This window comes from Aulonocara sp. 'chitande type north' Nkhata Bay, linkage group LG17 (genome assembly GCF_057382095.1).
Source record: "Aulonocara sp. 'chitande type north' Nkhata Bay isolate Kocher_YH1m ecotype deep benthic linkage group LG17, A_spYH_male_GT1.1, whole genome shotgun sequence".
In the NCBI taxonomy this organism is placed as follows: domain Eukaryota; kingdom Metazoa; phylum Chordata; class Actinopteri; order Cichliformes; family Cichlidae; genus Aulonocara; species Aulonocara sp. 'chitande type north' Nkhata Bay.
The window spans coordinates 19,954,520-19,973,346 of NC_141360.1; the positions used below are offsets into that span (position 1 = coordinate 19,954,520).

General features: G+C 41.0%; 2 protein-coding genes across 7 annotated transcripts in view; one reads left to right on the top strand and one right to left on the bottom strand.

The window, feature by feature from the left end:
* Positions 1-6,511, top strand: part of LOC147309991 (peroxisomal succinyl-coenzyme A thioesterase-like) — a 34,639-nt gene extending 28,128 nt beyond the window's left edge. For all 5 annotated transcript variants that reach the window (XM_086270441.1, XM_086270439.1, XM_086270442.1 and 2 more), the window contains one exon: positions 1,430-6,511. In XM_086270441.1, coding sequence (XP_086126567.1) covers positions 1,430-1,554 — 125 coding nt within the window. In that variant the 3' untranslated portion in view covers positions 1,555-6,511. The remainder of the gene's footprint in view (positions 1-1,429) is intronic.
* On the bottom strand, positions 2,721-16,358 carry lg17h12orf56 (linkage group 17 C12orf56 homolog). Of its 2 annotated transcripts, XM_086270427.1 has the most exons (14): positions 15,933-16,358; positions 12,255-12,450; positions 12,036-12,051; positions 10,669-10,855; positions 10,397-10,552; positions 9,653-9,723; positions 8,801-8,945; positions 8,615-8,709; positions 7,874-7,963; positions 6,825-6,912; positions 6,678-6,752; positions 5,748-5,825; positions 5,484-5,665; positions 2,721-5,360 (listed from the first exon to the last, which is right to left on the bottom strand). In XM_086270427.1, the coding sequence occupies exons 1-14, from the start codon at positions 16,182-16,184 to the stop codon at positions 5,249-5,251; spliced, it is 1,743 nt and encodes a 580-aa protein (XP_086126553.1). In that variant the 5' UTR covers positions 16,185-16,358; the 3' UTR covers positions 2,721-5,248. The 2 variants fall into 2 exon arrangements, with proteins under 2 accessions (XP_086126553.1, XP_086126552.1); XM_086270426.1 differs by lacking the exon at positions 2,721-5,360 and having other exon boundaries at positions 5,375-5,825.
* Positions 16,359-18,827: the final 2,469 nt, after the last annotated feature.

The window sequence follows — 18,827 nt, forward strand, 5'->3', positions numbered from 1 at the left end:
TTTTACCAGTGAAACCAATATAACATCTCCACATTCACAAATATACATTTCTGACATTCAAAAACAAATCAGCGACCAATATAGCCACCTTTCTTTGCAAGGACACTCAAAAGCCTGCCATCCATGGATTCTGTCAGTGTTTTGATCTGTTCACCATCAACATTGCGTGCAGCAGCAACCACAGCCTCCCAGACACTGTTCAGAGAGGTGTACTGTTTTCCCTCCTTGTAAATCTCACATTTGATGATGGACCACAGGTTCTCAATGGGGTTCAGATCAGGTGAACAAGGTGGCCATGTCATTCGTTTTTCTTCTTTTATACCCTTTCTTGCCAGCCACGCTGTGGAGTACTTGGACGCGTGTGATGGAGCATTGTCCTGCATGAAAATCATGTTTTTCTTGAAGGATGCAGACTTCTTCCTGTACCACTGCTTGAAGAAGGTGTCTTCCAGAAACTGGCAGTAGGACTGGGAGTTGAGCTTGACTCCATCCTCAACCCGAAAAGGCCCCACAAGCTCATCTTTGATGATACCAGCCCAAACCAGTACTCCACCTCCACCTTGCTGGCGTCTGAGTCGGACTGGAGCTCTCTGCCCTTTACCAATCCAGCCACGGGCCCATCCATCTGGCCCATCAAGACTCACTCTCATTTCATCAGTCCATAAAATCTTAGAAAAACCAGTCTTGAGATATTTCTTGGCCCAGTCTTGACGTTTCAGCTTGTGTGTCTTGTTCAGTGGTGGTCGTCTTTCAGCCTTTCTTACCTTGGCCATGTCTCTGAGTATTGCACACCTTGTGCTTTTGGGCACTCCAGTGATGTTGCAGCTCTGAAATATGGCCAAACTGGTGGCAAGTGGCATCTTGGCAGCTGCACGCTTGACTTTTCTCAGTTCATGGGCAGTTATTTTGTGCCTTGGTTTTTCCACACGCTTCTTGTGACCCTGTTGACTATTTTGAATGAAACGCTTGATTGTTCGATGATCACGCTTCAGAAGCTTTGCAATTTTGAGACTGCTGCATCCCTCTGCAAGATATCTCACTATTTTTGACTTTTCTGAGCCTGTCAAGTCCTTCTTTTGACCCATTTTGCCAAAGGAAAGGACGTTGCCTAATAATTATGCACACGTGATATAGGGTGTTGATGTCATTAGACCACACCCCTTCTCATTACAGAGATGCACATCACCTAATATGCTTAATTGGTAGTAGGCTTTCGAGCCTATACAGCTTGGAGTAAGAACCATGCATGAAGAGGATGATGTGGACAAAATACTCATTTGCCTAATAGTTCTGCACTCCCTGTATTAGGTACACCTGAAAATCAAGGGTTTGAATTTTGAGGTCCCTTAAAAATATGTTTACACACCAGGTTGCTAAAATCTTCTGCTTTGTGCTTTATTAGTTAGCTCTGTAACTGTGTGTTTTTCAGTGATATTACTGTGGGGAGGACACACTAAAGCTCATTCAGATGCTCAGGAAGACTCCTGGAGGAAGATCTTGAGTTTTCTGCAGCTTCACTTGTACCATAGCCCGAGTGTTAAAGCAAAACTGTGAGAGTCACATGATGTCGAATCACTGGTGTGATATACTGACCATGGTTTCATTCTGCAACTGCTTTACTTAGATGAGTCAGGCTATGTCCACACGTACGCAGGTATTTGTTAACACTAGGATTCTGTGTCAAAAAAGCTCAAAGTGTGTTGTTGTTTCAATGCAGGCATGAAGCCATAATAATTTTATAACCATATTTCTTATTATGAACCTTGCTTGATTATGTAAGCTCATAGTGAGTACGTGTTTTCCCCCCATATCATTAGTCTAAACTGTTGCTTTAAGACCCTAAAAACACCTTTCATCCATACACAGTACTTTCAATGCTAAGAAATATTATTATATACACTACATACATACTTTCACTGATATTTTCAGTAATTTTATTCTATTTAAGACAGTGTATTATTGTCTTAATGTAATTGTTTGACTAATTAACCTCAGGTGAAGCCATGGTTGCCCGCCAGACAACGAGAAAACAAGTAGCTATTGTACGTAATAGGCAGTTAAATAAAGAAAACAACAAAATACATAAAGCCGTGAGAGAAAGAACTCTTAAAGATACCTGGAAAAGAAGAGAAGATAAACAGAGACCATAGAGTCCAGCTAGCTTAAACACCAATGCTAGCAACTCAAGCCAACCAGACACATAAAAAGAAAAGTGTCAGTATGGCTCAAAGTCATGTGACACAAAAGCGGTTTGCAATACTTGATTCACCGCGATATGGATCTCTCAGCAAAGTGCAAGGATCTCCAAAACAGATTGAGATGTATGGATCTCAAAAGGAAGTGAAGGAAAGGATACGGTCAGGTTTGTGAAACAGCTACTTCAAGAATGATAGTGACGTTCCTCAATGCAGCAATAAAAGATAAGATTATAGAGCAAGCATGGAGCCAGAGACAGGTCTTCTTCCAAGATAAACGGATCTTCTTCAATCAAGACTACACTCCCAATGTAGAAAAGAGCTAAGGTTCACGAAATCATAAAACAACTAAAATAAAAAGAAAGTGCAGGCGAAATGTCTGTACCTGGCAGAAGTGAAAATTAAATTGGATACCACAGAGAAGACCTTTGCAACACTAACAGAGGCTGCTGAAGGAGCTCGAAGTCAAAATGCGCTGCAGAGAAAGAGGGGCACGGAGCTGTCAACACATTGTTAGATAGTTAAATATGTTTATTGTTTAAATAAGGGAAGCATATATTATTGTACAGAGATTATGACTTATTTACATTTTGTAAATTATAATGTAAGCAGAATCATTAACCCAATCAAGAGAAAAAAAATTTAAATGTGTATGCCCAAAATGAAGACTGCACTTTTTAAAAGGGATTGCACCTTTTGTGGCAGATAAAGGAGGAGGAATTATACTCAGGGGAGGAGATTTTAATTTGTACTCTGAAGACTAAACTAGACATATTACTGGTAATAATAAAACCTCAGTCCAAAATGACGTACTAGGCATGATGACTGAACTGGAACTGGTGGATGTCTGGTGTCATTTTCATCCTAACAACAGAAATTTTACATTCGTGTCCCAAATACATGGAAGATACACAAGGATAGTGAAGATATGCGTATCTATTTTAGAGTTTAGAAATGTGTTAGAATGTAGAATTATTGTAGAGACACTGACACTGCCCTCGATGTAATAAAGGCCTGAGTGTGTCATAAACTTAGGAGTAGATTTCTAGGAGACCCTCCCCCAGTTTGAACTGTGAAAGTGAGATAAGGAGAGGTTAATGTTGAGTGGAAATTCCTCAGGGCATGACTGGGTGGGAGTCTCAAAGTTTGTAACTAAATAACTTTGATTTGGAAGGGAGATGGACTTTTATGACCCTCAGGAAGGCACGTACATAGAGATATACGCACATACACTGTCCACTTCCTGCTGTGACAAAACAAATTTCCCACGTGTGGGACTAATAAAGGTTATCTTATCTTATCTTATAGTGTTTTAACTGTTACGCACACACATCCACACGCACACTCACGTGCACTCACACATACACACAGGTACGCACATACACTCACTCACGGGCACTCACATAGACATACGGGTACGCGCACACACAGGCACTCACGTGCTCGTGCACACAGACAAAGAGTTTGCAGCACACCGTGGGGGTGTTATGATGGGGTCACTTCTATAAAGCTGGCAGTAAATAACAAAGGAGTGAAGATTTTGCAGAGGGACACCGGCCTGGCAAGTCTTCCCTTCTAGAAGAATGCATGCTTAAATGAAGATGAATAAAGGTTTTGTGAAATAACTACTGAGTCCAGTGCATCTCTGGATGCTCGAAGAATGAAAAAGAACCTGGGTAAAACTGATTTCCCAACAATAGACTTTTCATGTCAAAAATCGACATGTATAGGATAAAACAGATGACAATTGAATCAATCATTGTTTCTGACCATAGCCCAGTTGTTATGAAAATGAATATAAGATCAAATGACAATTTAAAGACAAAGTAAAAAGACTAGAGAGAGAACATCAACAATATACATTTAAAAAGCTAAAAGAAGCTAGACAACAATTAGATGAGCTACTACCATACAAGGCAGAAGAGGGTCTCAGATATTAATAAAAACTGTTATTGGCCTTTCAGCTCAGAAAAGCACAGTTCCTAAGATCAGAAATCAAGAAATGAAACTCAAACTAAAGAAATATTCAATACTTATGTAAAATATTACAGACAGTTGTAAAGGAGGAAGCACAAAAACCTCGGAAACAAAAAAAATTGAGTTCCTTAAACCCCTTAAATTGGCTAAAATATCAATGATGGAATAAACTAAATTAGTAGTACCTATCACAGAAGCTGAAATAAAATAAAAGAGTCAATGCTAAATTTAAAAACAATAAATAACCCCCCATATTATGCAAAGTATATAACTCTACACTAAACTCAAGAGACGCCAAAATCATGGCTGGATGCAATTATTACAGTCATGCATATGGAAGGAAAAGATCCTATGCATATCATACCGTTCATGGTAACACCGGTATAATGTTGGGCAACGATAAGAAAATGAAATATCGCGATAGAATATGGGTAAACGCGCATGCGCAGTGCCTTTGTTTTCATACGCACATGGCGGGAAAAGCATGGCGGCAACGGAAAATGAGGAGGGCGAAAGCGGATTGTTGAATGAAACGGATGAACCAGAATTGGTTTGTAAAAATGCTGCAACTTCAGTGGTGTGGAACTGGTTTAGCTTTCGTCTGTCAGATGCACAACAAAGCACTATTTTTGGTAGAGCATGCTAGCGGGCCGTCGTTATTACCGTGTTTTTTGGAAAATACGGCGCACTTAAAATCTGAAAATCGACAGTGTCCCTTATAATCCTGTGCGCCTTATTTATTAATTCTGGTTGTATTTACTGACCTCGAAACAATTTTATGTGGTACATGGCGCTCGAAAATCTGTCTAATGTTTCAGTCCGACTTTGCTAAGCTACGAAGCCGCACCACTTGATGGACTGTCAGAGAACCGCTTCAGGTTATTAGGAGTGCACATCATTTGAACAGTCTTTACAGGCCAAGCATATATCTCCATCTCTCTGTCTAACAGTAAGATGTCTGTGATATATAATAATCCAGAAACTTTAAGCCGAGCATCCCGAGGACTCCAAATCCTGCTTCCTTCCCTGAGGATGCCTTTGTGTAAAGTGAAGGCTAGGAGCACGCTGGTGTTCAGTCACCTGAGCAGCATAAGAGTTCGAATGTGCTCGACAAGTCTCAGAGTGGGTCGGCTGATAGGATAGTGAGGTGGCAGCTTCACTTCAGAGCCCGACGGCATCACAGAGTATCTGCAGGACCAAAACAGATCTGAGCTGTCAGACTTTGGAGCATTTACACATTTCTTCTTTATAATAAGAAGTTAACGTGAGCACGTATGTACTTAGTGACTGTTGTGGCTGTCTTGAGCATACCTGAACTCCTCTCTGAAATGCGAGCGCAGGTGCTGAGCCAGCTGGCTGTTGTACTGCAGACAGGCCAGCAGGAGGTGGAGGCGCTGGAACAGCAGGACGGACTGAACGGGACTGGGGACCGACACTTGCAGGCCCGTCAGAACCAACACCACCTGCTGGACCTGGTAACCAATGAAGGAGAGCTGCGGGGACGGAGAGGGTCAGCGTTTGAGTAATTCTTATCATTCTGACAGAAATCACAGTTAAATCTGATGAGACCTTTACCAGGTGGGGATGAGGCTGCAGGACTCTGAGGATCCAACCGACAGACAGGAAGTTTTCAGCAGAGACACACCTGCTGGTCTGAAACACGAAGAGTTGAACAAAAACTGTGTTTGTTTCTTGTTATGTGGATATTCAGAGCTTTCTTGGACCATATCATAGCAAATAACAAATGTTTTAAAGCTATGCAATCTGTATATAGCAGTTGAACTTTTTAGATAAGTCTACTGTGTACACAAGAATAAGAATAACTTAATGTATTAAGCTAAACTGGCTGACACTTTCATATTATTCTTGTGATTTCTTATTGGCCCTGTTTATTTAATGCAGGCCAGGTGACCCTTTTCTGGTTTAAAAAGGATGGCGAGCCAACAAAGGGCAGGGAGCAGGATTCTTAACACATCATTTCCCCCGTTTATGGACAATAGCGCTTGGACATTTCTCATGGACACCCAGATAAAAATCATGGACTTTCTCTCATCAGTGTGGACCAGTGTTTTTGAATTGGTGGTGTGTTATTTATGGGGAATATTATTGAACTTGAGAAACTGTATTGCTTGATCTAAGCTACAAGACTGTTTAGTTGTCTTTGTGCACCTTAAACCGGGCACCACTGCACCAGGAGTAATTATTTAAGTTTTTCCTTTTCTTTCCTTGTTATTTTTCCTTGGTTTTGTTTAAATACATTGTACCTGCAATAGCGTTCTGTGTTGTGTGTATTTATTGATTACTGACCATCAGCTTCAGTAGCAGTTCTTTAATCTTCTGATTAATAATATTCTGCTTAATACCTGACGTGTATTAATTCATTAGTGCTTCATCAGTGTTACAGTTGTTTAGTTTTTGTAATTCCCAGGAGAGCCTGAGGTGTTGCATAAACACATTTTACTCACAGCTGAGAAGCGCCCCCGTTGTACGCTTTATCAAACTCACCACGTGGCCTACGAGCAGCAGTTCAAAGAGCAGAGAGGCGGCGGTGTCCAGATACTCAGGGAGTAAGGCCTGAAGCTGTAAGAGGCACAAGGTTTAATGCATCGAAGGCACATGAAAGACACTTGATGTGAGCAGAGAGCAGCTCACCTCTGAGTACGTCAGAAATCCTCCGCTGTGAGTTTGTGGCTGAGGGTCACATATTAAGGCAAGCAGCATTCGGGAGGCCAGAGCACCTCTGCAGGGAAACAACAGTTAATGCAGAAAAGGGAAGGTGTGCTAACATCTGGAAATGAGCTTTATAACTCTTCTCTGGGTTTCACCAGACTACAACAAAGGAAAGCAGCTCCAGCTGCAACCAAAGAAATGATAGAAAATCTCCCTGAGAATAATCACATTTATTATTTTCTCACTTTTTATTTACTATTGTTAATAGATAAACCTCACAAACACACTGGAGACACATCAGTCTATAAGCCATGAATCTGTGTACATTTCTCTCATTTTAATACAGAAAAAAAAATAAGTAAAGACTCCTCTGGAGCTCAGACTGAATTCAGTTTTTGCCATCACACTGGCATCATTATCCATCTATCGTTCAAGCCTGTATGATTCAGATTTATACCAGTTTTTACAAGAATTTTTCTTTTACAATATTTCACAAAGACACCAGTCTTCTTTTGTAACCACATCCTCTTCAAAAAGGCAGAAATCCTAAACTTCAGCAGTACGGGGAATCTCATATCTCGGCATTTTAACTTTTCCTCAGGTACTTTGGTTTCTGCACTGCCTCCAATGACTCGGACGATTTACTCCTGATATATGATTAAAAAAAACAACTGATGTTTACTCGCCACTTCTTTAGTGGATGTTATGAACTCAACCCTGAACTTCAGCCTCGTGTGATATGCCAGTGTTCTCTTCCCATTTAACTTAATGTGTCCAGTATTCATTTCATTTTGATCCTAAACCCTTCGAGTAGTTCTGTAGTCCTCTGTGTCATTGTGTATCATCACTGTGTCAGTTAGTGTATTGACTTCCTTAGATGTGGATCCCTCACTTGTAGATACATAGAAAATCTCTTTATTCCAATCTAAGCTCCTTTTAGGCCTTTACAGGAGCTGCCAACAGATATTTCAACATACCTGAAATGAGGACTGTTTAATGAAAGGAACAAACATACACTGTGTTCTGTTTACTTTTTGGCAGAGAGCAGGCTGAGTCTGGCAGCTTCGACCTCCGTCTCTCTGAACATGATGGCGAGCGTGTCAACGATCAGAGAGCTCAGTCTGAAACACAAACAGCAGAGCTTCAGTCACATGCTCATCATCATCGTCATAGCAACACACAGCAAGGAAGATATGACCTGCAGTTAGTTATTATATTGTTACTATAAATATTATCACAGTCGCAGATTCTTTCAGTGTTTTAGGTAATATTGCGGTCTTCATCCACTCACTCTGGATTTGTTCCTGAACAAACTGAATCCTGTGAATACTGCTGTTGTTGGTATAACCGCACGCAACAATAACAGGACCTGTTCTCAGTACCGATAAGTGCGAACATTAATGGGACTATAATGTAAACTTCAGCTCTTTACATGTTCTTTATTATCTACTTTATGAATGAGGAGGTGAAACTGCTTCAGGCTCGACAGGAGAAGGCAGAGAGAGGAAACCTGCCAGTGAGCAGGTTAGGTTCACAGTGTGTTATGCTGTTAATGCAAACTAAGTTTAAGTTAGCTTGTTTAAAGAAAACTCAGTTTCCCTCATCTCAGGCTTCAAAAATCTGAAGTTTTCACAAAACCCACTTTCTGGAAACAGCTGTGAAATAATGCACATCATCTCTGTAATCGCCACGCTGAATACAGTCAAAGAAACACCTTAATGAATCTGAAATCTCGCCTCTGTGGAGCTATGAACACCTGCTAAGGGGCTTACAGGAGCTGATCTGCTGTGTAGAGTCCACCGAGGCTCTGGCGGCCGTGAAGACATCCCTCCAGAGTGCAGAGCAGGAAAGTACACACCTCACTGGACTGGAAAACAGAAAATGAGTCATTCACTGCAACTCACAGGCACGTTCTGTACGTCAAACACACAGTGCCGAGCAGGTTTTATAAACTTTACCCTCCAGAAGAGCCGGCGCAGGGTAACGCTGCGGTGCGCGGCGGTCCTCAGCTCCTGCAGCAGCAGGTACATACTCTCCACGCTGCTCCCGTCCTGCAGGAGCTCGGAGCTCAGCTGGCCAAACAGGTGAGCCGTCCGCTCCCAGCTTAAATATAACATCAACATTAATACCGACGTTTGAGCCTGTTAGCAATAACAAGTTTAAATGAGCCTAAACTCGTCACAGTCCGCTGTGATGAACCTTCAGGGCTCAGATGAGGTTTCTCAGAGCAGGTCGAAATCTCTGGAAATGTTTTTATATAAATCTTTATATTGGAATATGAGCGCTACAGCTCAGCACAGCCAAGATAAAATAATATTTCAGTTCATTAAAAATATTTCATGGTCTCATTATTTAAGCTCCACTCAAATGTAAACTAAACAAATGTACGTGTTTGCAAATATTAAATGTGCAGTGAAACATCTGGAGCTGATGCAAAAGAGGTGCAGTTCTCCTGAATGTGAACTTCTGCATGATTATGCGTGGCTGATGCAGGCGGCTGTAGCTGCCAGCTGTCTGATAGGCTTCACCTCAGCTAACTGCAGTCACTGAGCTGGAGCTTTGTGGGGAGCTACCATACTGTAATCTACAGCTACTCCAGGACGCCTCGGCTTCAGTCTCAGAGAGTATCCACAGCACTAATCAGTAGAGTGGAGTCCAAAACCAGTGGGTGCCGTCACAGTGGCTATGTCCAGTGTAGTCGATGAGTGAATGATTTCTGTTTCCACAGTAACAAACTGACCTGTGACCTTTATTCTGACTGGACAAGCAGGAAGTTGTGTGTCTGCAGTCTGCACAGAACAGTTTATTACCTGATGGCAGCAGCAGACAATGAAACGCAGTTCCTCCTTCTGTAGAGCGGATCTAACAAAAGGGTGGACCTCTGAACACACACACACACACACACACCTCAGAAATCTGAGCGAGTACACCATCAGACACATGTTTTATACTTTTATACTTTTTCATTTTATACTTCCTGTTTTTTCTTATTTTGTATTTTCTTTGTGTTTATGAGCCTTTCTGATCTTCTGGTTCTTGGTATTAGTTCTTTATCGTTATAACTAAACTAGTTCTCAGTGTAGTTACAGATTACTTTAGGGTGATTAGTTCCCTTTAGTGCTCCCATTCTGTCCTTTTATCTTTCTCGCCCCCCTTTCAGTTGTGCCTCACTTCCTGCTTCATTTTGATAGTTGTTCCTTGTGTTTGCTTTCAGTTTTGCTTCTTTTGTCTCATCCTCTGTGATTTAGCTGAGCTGTGTTTTGTTCTCCCAGCTATCTCCACTTCCCTCATTACCTTTCTGTGTCTGTGTGTATGTAACAAACAGCTTGCCTTTTGTTACATACAAAAGTTAATCCCTGTTTTCTGTGACTGCATTTAAAGTCCATATCATTACACAGGACACGCTCTGTATAACCTGCACACTGTGACATTTACTTATCTACTCCAAAAATCCACAGGGCACCTTTAAGCTCCACTTTCATATAAATAACCACAACATTTCTAAAGCTAACAGTCAATGTGTTAAATACTATTCATAGACAGTCTTCACTCACAATACTGAAGCTGTTCCACAAGCTCTGCAGGTGGAGGTAAAGTCTGGACTTCTCTGAGACGGCGTACAGGTGGAGCTCCGCCTCCCACTCCTCCTCGCTGTCCACGCAGCCTCGTCTCAGCAGACGTGACAGGACCGAACCGATCCTCCTTTGTAACTGTAACAGCACACACAACAGAGCTCGACCAAATTTACAGAGACGTGTGACCCTTGTCTAAGTTACTTCAAATTGAATTTGAGTAGATCTTCATCGGAACAGCCGCACGTTTATACCTGACCACTCTCGAGGGTCTTCAGGCTTTTCTCTGAGAGCAATGGCGATGAGGCAGGTGAGACTAAGGGGGAGTAAAAGGGGGGAGGCTGCGGGACTATCGTGAGGCCGAGAGTCTCTGGGTTCGGGCACGAGGCTGAGCGGGTGTGCTTTAACACTGGGGGGAGCTCCTCCTTCCTCCATTGGCTGCTGGAGAGAAGAAACAGCGCAGACATCAGGTTTCTGTGAAGTGTCTGCATCATCAACTGTGTGAGTTTCATGTCGTATTCCAGCTGCACAAAACAATTAAAAACACTTTCCTGATCAGCTAATGGTCTCGGTTGCTAGTTTGAAGTCTACCTGAACACAACACAAGGTTCATGTAGTAAATTAACGTCACACTAGAGCCAAATAAGCCTCTAAAATATGCTTTGCTTTTCAGAACTTCTTTATTGTTTTTCTGCACAAATGTTGCAGCTTAAAAACAGAAAGAGCTCTCAGGTAGATTCACACAGTCATGATAGTCGTGCTCCTGAGACTTCACGCTGTCAGCTCATCCTTAGGTTCAACTTTACAAGCAGTCTAAGGTTTGGGAGTGGCAGTGAAAGAAAAGTGTGTACGTTTAATGACCTACCGGGGGTGAGCACAGCTGAGCAGCAGGGAACATTAGCGTGAGACAGCTTTTACATTTTATGCTGTTTGCGTCTGTTTTACAGCGCTTCGTCGTTACCAGGCAACAGTTCAATGACAGTAAATCTGTTCCTTCCTCCCTCCATCTCCTGCCTCATTCACAGAAGAACTCAAGGAGGATCGGAGCCCCGCATGCAACCAAGTAAAAATGCAAACTGTCCAGCAGCGAACCAGCAGGTCCTCTTGCTGTGGGAATTTATAAAAACGTGTTTGGAAAACACATCTCTACATTTCAATCATCAGTGGGCACATTCTGCTGAAAAAGGATAAATGATGGACCAGCAGTGCCAGGTGGATGTTACCTGCTGCCTGGTGTGTGGATGAAGCACTGCAGGTGTGATATTGAGGAGCAACACTGGAGTCACTCTGTGAACATGTTAATGAGCAGCAGGTAAACTAGTCCCTGGAGTAAATAAGTCATGAGCTACCTGAGACACTGGGGTGGTCATTACATACTCAGGTAAAGTGGCTCAGCTGTTAACAAGTTCACAACAGGCAACCACATTACAGTGTTGAAGTATCCCACACATAAACTTTCACTGTCTGCCTCACTCCTGCACACTCTGCAGCTTCTAAAATGATTATAACCAAATTCAACACTGGCATTACGTAATGTGTTTGCAGGGAGGACTTAAAAGCCTTTATGTGTGAGTATCCTCAAATAAAACATGCTTCTGAAGTGTGTCTGTGTTTTACTCACCTCTCTGTGGAAAATCCTGTGGAGGAAATGGAAACACAGGATGGCTAGAGTTACAGATAAAGAAACAAGACGACACATAAACCTCACTGGTGTCTTTCCAAAGGATCAAATCTCTGAAGAGACCATTCCACATGTCTCTGACTCGTCTTACAAAAAGCATAAACTTCAGTCTGATATCATTGCGTAGCATCATCAAATTACATAAACTGTCTCAGTTACCTTGTAATGTGCTTGTTATTTCAGGACAGTGGCTGTTTCGGCGAGAGGACGGGGCTGCAGGAGGAAGGCCCTCTTTCTTGGCTCTCTTTAACCAATTGCGTTGCTTCGCTGCAGGTTTTTTGGTGACGTAGACGATCCGTATGTGTTGGCAGTGTTCCTGATGCTTCCCACTGAGGAAATCTGGGATGTCGTTCACCTGTAAAAAAAGACAATGCTGTAAAGATTATAAAATGTGACAATATGAGGGAGCAGAATCAGAAATAAGACAAAACCAAGCGGTGCAGAAACGAGTCGACAGAAAACTGACATTAGCGCATCGATTCTAATGATTGACTATTTTTCAAGCAAATTTTGGTTTTGTAGAAACTATTAATCAAACTATTAATAAAAAGATGAATCTATACATTATCATGAGTTTCAGCCCTTAAAATAAAATCGGATATTTACAGAATAACAAGATTAAATAAAGATAATGTTTATATTTTGTGCCATATACAACCTTTGAACATATATACTGTGCACTTATAGTGGGTATTCTCACATCTTTCATGGATATTGATCATCTGCTGTAGACTGATTTTGATCCTGTGTGTAATAAAAGGATGTAGGATAATTCCACACTACTTCAGTAATCTTGAGGTCCGGGCACTGGGGGGTCCGATCCATGACTGATATCACTCTACTGTGTGTTTTTCCCTCCTGACAACATCTCATCTCTCCCTCAGATCTGGTTCAACAATTTTCAGTCGTTCTTGTGTCATTTTAATAATCAACCTTTTCTCTGTTTCCCTTCCTTAAGAACAGCTTCTTGACAGCCGCTCTTCCACTGAGACCTTTTCTGATGAGGCTTCAGTGATCAGCAGCTGATCAGCTGAAGGTCCTCCTCCCATATTTTTCATGGATATTGATCATCTGCTAAAGATAGATTTTAAATCTAAGTTTTCAGCTAACAGATCTTTGTGAATAATGTTGTTGTTGTAAAAATATTATTTTGTGCCTGTGAAACTGTGTCATCTTTGGCAACTTAATGACAGAAAGAATGATTGTGTTTTTTATGACACACTGCTGTTGTCATAAAATAGTAAACTGGTTCTTTGCTAATATTCTGTTATGTGTGGAGACAACACTGGTTCATCTGAGTTAAGATCCTTTTTTATGCTTGGATCATAGTTACTTTGAAAGCCTGGAGAAGTATTGCTAAAGAGCACTTAAAAAAACAGCAGAAACATCTATAAAATACAAAGAAATCAAAAACTTCTGGATTGTATTTTGTCAGATTTTATTTTATTGAGTGACTCTAATTTATTTAACTGCTTTTTCAATGTTGCATTGAATATGTTGGCGACTGCTTTGTCACGGGAACTTGAATAAAGCACGTCTCATCTTCTGAGAGGCTTTAATTTTGCGTTTGCCAAAGATCGCGTTACAAAAGACCTGATTTCTGTTTGTTACAGTGAGCAGGTTCGAGTCCCAGTAAGTTTCCATGAGCTCCCAGTGCTCTGAAGATCCTCCACAAAGTGGCTAAAGGGTGGTGCTGAGACCGTGGAGAGGCCAGCACAGGTCATCAGGTGGTAATCTTAGAGTTAATGCAGATGGGATTAACTCTGTTAGGGCCGAGTTAAACCTCTGACATAACGAGATGAAGTTAGAGGCTCGGCGTGACTTTTGCTGCATGTATTGCAGCTCTGTATTATGTGGCATTGGAACTATTTTAAGCTTTTAAAGTTTAATTAAAATCTGAGGATAACAGCTTCCTCATTAACGGTTTGTCTGTGCTGCTCTTTGGCAGGTTGATATACATGAAGTACTTGAAACGGTCACATGGGCAGCCCTAACAATAAGTACATACCAACATTACTGACAGCTGTTAATCATACCTGAGTCCTGCTCCGTGATTGGTTTCCAGGCTTCCTGCAACTCAGGTGCTCTGAGGCTCAGTGCAGCTCAGTATGAGCAGACATGAAATATGCAAACCAGAGCAGGTGTTACGCTCTTGTTCTCGCCATCAGCAGTAAAGGTGAGAAGTGAAACCTATAAATCGAACTAACTCGTGTGTAATCTGAAGAGTTTAACAGGGATTAATCAGCAGAAGCCGGTTAGTCAGTGAACGCATCATGTGACATGCATGTAATCTAACGTGCTTTAGTCGTGGTTTGGCTGTCACTCAAGGTTATGTCAGTTAAGTCTCCAAAAACCTAAACTTATTCAGTTTACTGTCAAATTAGACAGAAAAAATTGAGCTTTAACATATTCTGCTAATAGAACTAGCTCTAAAGATCCACTAATTACCTCATTGGGTTCAGCTTTAAAGATGTCACAAGTCAAAAATAATAGAAATCTATGGGGTCCTAATTATAAACTGCAAACTTCATCCATATTTATCTCTAAATGTTCTTTAAAAATCTGGAGCTTGGTTTTAAACCTAAGCGTGAAGAGTTAAACGTCAATATCAAGTTTAGATTTAAAGTCTGACTGTAAATTCTCATCTTTACGGCTCTGGTCAGAAAAAAGCTAGACGAAAGGCCAGAGCCATTTAAATGTGTGTGATGCTTCTTCAGCCCTAGCTCTCAGCCGAACTTCACTGCAGGAATATCAACCAAAGTGCAAACAGGTCACAACCCTTTGGGCTTTGTTTTGCTGTCTTCTCTGGTTTGTTCACAGTTTAGGTTTCAAAGATAACTGAGATTTTCCTTGACTCAACATCCACTCTGTGATGTCAGTCTGGAGATTATTTCGTCTTGATGCATTCTCAATCATCCAGGTAAATTAATCTCCAAAGGTTGATTCTGTTCATCTGGATGTAGCGTTTTCAGTGGGAGAAACGTTTCGTCACTCATCCAAGTGACTTCTTCAGTCGACTGAAGAAATCACTTGGATGAGCAGAATCAACCATTGGAGATCTGGTGAATATTTGTAAAAGAAATACAGATATTTTCTTCTACAGCCACTTCAAAATGTAGGCCTTGTCTTGTCCTCTTTCACCTGATGTGATACACGTTGCAGTTTTGACACAAATCCCTTCTGAACACATCCTGTAGACTCATTACAACACAGCTTCCAAATGCAATGTTAGGATTTAACTATTAAAGTTTTCGAGCCTTTACTGAACAAACGAGACATGAACACTTCACAGTATGCCTATTTTCTCGATTCATTGATAAATATTTGGTCTGCACAACAATATCCATGACAGACATTAAAACAGTCACGTCATCATTTAAGATAAAAATACTGGAAATGAGTGCTTTAACTCTGTACTGTTTCTTTTAAAAGTTTACTTTTATTTACCTTAAAAATAACTTACCTTAAACGCCAATTTAATAGAAAATCCAATAAATATGGTAGAAGGTTTTTCTGTTGATTTTATATCAATATTAAAAATACATATATTTTTTTATCATTTATTGAAAAAACCCGACGTCTTAGGTCTTCACAGTATTTACACTTATTTTCTCCAATAATAACAAATATCTATCGGCAAAATACTAATTTTTTTTCAAAATATCGTATCTTACTTTATTAAAATCAGGTTATAACAGGTCATGTTCAGATTTTTTGTTTGTTTTTTCGTTTAATAAAATCAGCTTTTGGATTTTGTGTCGGTTAATTAGGGCGGGATTAATGCAGTAGAAACAAAAATAAATACTTTTTTAAATCACTTTTTCTGTTCAAACTCACCAGCTCGATGTAACGCACGCGCCTGAAGCTAACGGCTGCCGTGAGAGTGCGTGGCGAGTACTCGGTGAGGTACACGCACTCGTCGCTGAGCACCACGTGCATGTACACCTTGTTGATGGACTCGGACAGCACCACGCACGGCTCGTAAGCCCGGATCCGTTCGTACACCCTCCGCTCCAGCTTCCGCTGCAGGAACGAGTCCAGCCGCGCGTTCCGCCGGCACAGCAGCGACCCGGAGCCGCTGTGGGCCATGACGGGACCGCTCCGTGGAGCCGCCGGTAACGCCTCTGAGATTTCAACCGCCGCTTTGTCGCGAGGCAGGTGCTCACAGGTCCAGCTCCATCCGGTACGTTTGAAAAGTCGAGTTAAGATGAACACACGCCGCTGGTTCTGTCCCGGTTCTGGACAGTGAGCTGTAGGTAAAGCGCCAATGACTCGAGCCGTCAGTGCGTCTGCTCTCTGATTGGTCAGCGAAGAGGAGCGGAACATTGCTGATTGGCCAAACGCAATAATTATGTAGTAATTACTGTACTTAAATAATATATGTCATGATTAAATAAATAAGTATATATATATATATATATATATATATATATATATATATATATATATATATATATATATATATATATATGTTTTACTGAGCCGTCTGAGTGAATAAATAATGATGCACATGAAGCGTGTCGCTCCCAGTGAAGGGATGGAAACTTACTGGGGCTCGAACCTGCTCACTGTACCTCTTTTTACATGTTTTATACAAATAATGGTTTGATATGGAATTAAACCTCATTTTATATTTAACATTAGTTATTAATTAAATGATTCTGTTTATTCATAATATTTTGGGGGAATATTTGTTAATTTCTCATATTTTATTTGCTTAAAATAGATTACAGGTTGCAGTTTTATGAATTTCTTGTGATGGATATTAGCCTATAAATTAGATTGTTGTAATTTAATAGCATTATAAAAACATACAGTCTGCGTTAAACCTTTTGAATGATAATAAAATATTTTTTCTTTTAATTTCGATGTTGTTGCACTTTCTGACTCTTACCACTAAGAGACGGCAGACTGCAGATTATCACAGTTTCTTCCTGTCTCTCTAACACGGTTCAGTGAAGAATAAATCTTTGTGCTGCTGCTGACAGATTGCGTCTGTGTGAAGCATGAAAAATGCTGAAAATGTGGCATTGTCTCCTTCATCCTCCTTGTCCTCCTCATCTTCCTCGGGATGACCGTTTCAAGCGCAAAGGCGGTTTGAAGGGAAGTTTTGTAACGGGATGAAAATGTTAACGGAGGACCACACACACACACACACACACACACACACACAACATGAAGGTTGTTGTTCTTGCAGTGTTGTTTCAGAGTCAATCTTTTTCACTCAAAGAGGTTTGGTAAAGATTCAAATTCATCTTAATCTGCTGTTTGATTCTGTCTTAAAAAAATTCTAAATTTTGTGTTTTCAGCATCCTCAACTCTGAATAGACTCCAAAACACCACAAAAAAGTGAATGTTTATAAAGACTAAATCATAAAAATTATGCCCTTTCTCTTGTTGGGTTACAGCTGTCACTGCTTGCAGTTTTAGTTTACTGGTCCTTGTGAGCCGATCAGTACTGTACTCCTTTATCACCATCAGCACCATCTTCCTCACCATCACTGTGTCTGTGTGCAGCTGCAAAGAGCAGCGGTGGGCTGACCGCGCACACTACCGTCTTTGTTCTGCAGAAGAAGAAGTAAACACTTTGCCAGCAGACAGAGGGAGAATATAGCCTCATGACAAACACACACACACACTGGATTTGGTTGGTTATGACCTTTGTGGCATTTTGAAAGTATCAATGATTGTAACATCTAGTCTTTTTACTGAATCAAAAGGAGATGCTGGAGTTTCATGAGTTTGTGTTTGTCATTTAAATTCAGTCTTGCTTAATACACAACATTCAAATTACTGTCACCTTACAGTAATCCTGATACTTGTACTTGATGTGTTCAGTTTAGTTATTTGCACTCGCGTTCAAACTACTTCCAGTCTTCTTCTTCTTCTGGCGTTGTTACAGCGGATGATCTGCCTCCATCTCCTCCTATCCCAGCATCCTTCTTCTGCCCGGCAGTTCTATCTTCATCATCCTTCCTCCAGTATGTCTTCTCTCCCTCGTCTGCATATGTGCAAACCATCTCAGGCTCTCTGACTCCAAGCTGTCCCCCTGTCCTCCACTTGCTTCCAGTGAATATCTGAACATGTTCAGCTTGGCCTCCAAACCAACATCACAGCAGAGGGTTAAGGTTTAATTAATAACTACTAGTTAGCACCTCCACCCTGCCAGCAATCTCTTCTTCTTGTGCACTCTGTTGCTTTGGATGGTGACTTTCATTCCTCTTCTCTGCAGAGCATCCTTCCACTTCTCCAGGTTCTCCTCCACCTGCTCCTTACTCCGGCTGCAGATCAAAGTTTCATCTGCATCTGTATTCTCTAGATGTTTGCAGATCTCCAGTAAATTGCCCAAATTGCTCAGAAATGTAAATTTTTACAGTTGCAGCATTAACAGACACCCCAGAGTAGCTTTTCGAAAGGCAAGTGTAAACAGACTCACACGGCTTACAGTCAAACATTTGAATGTTTGAACTCTGATTCTGATTTTGATTTTAATAAATATGAGAGAGCACAGTGTTTATTTCTGACTGTGGTATTTCAGTTTCTGAGGCTGTTCTCTGTAGATTTGACGGAAACGGGATTTTTGTTAGACTTGTGGTTTCGTTTTTAATAAATCTGGAGAATTGTTTTATTCAGAAGTTTGATGTTCGGTCCTGTGATGAACAAAAGTCCAAACAAAAGACAAAGACGTACAGAGATCTCTCTCTCTCTCTGTGGGTGTCGAGCAGTCGATGG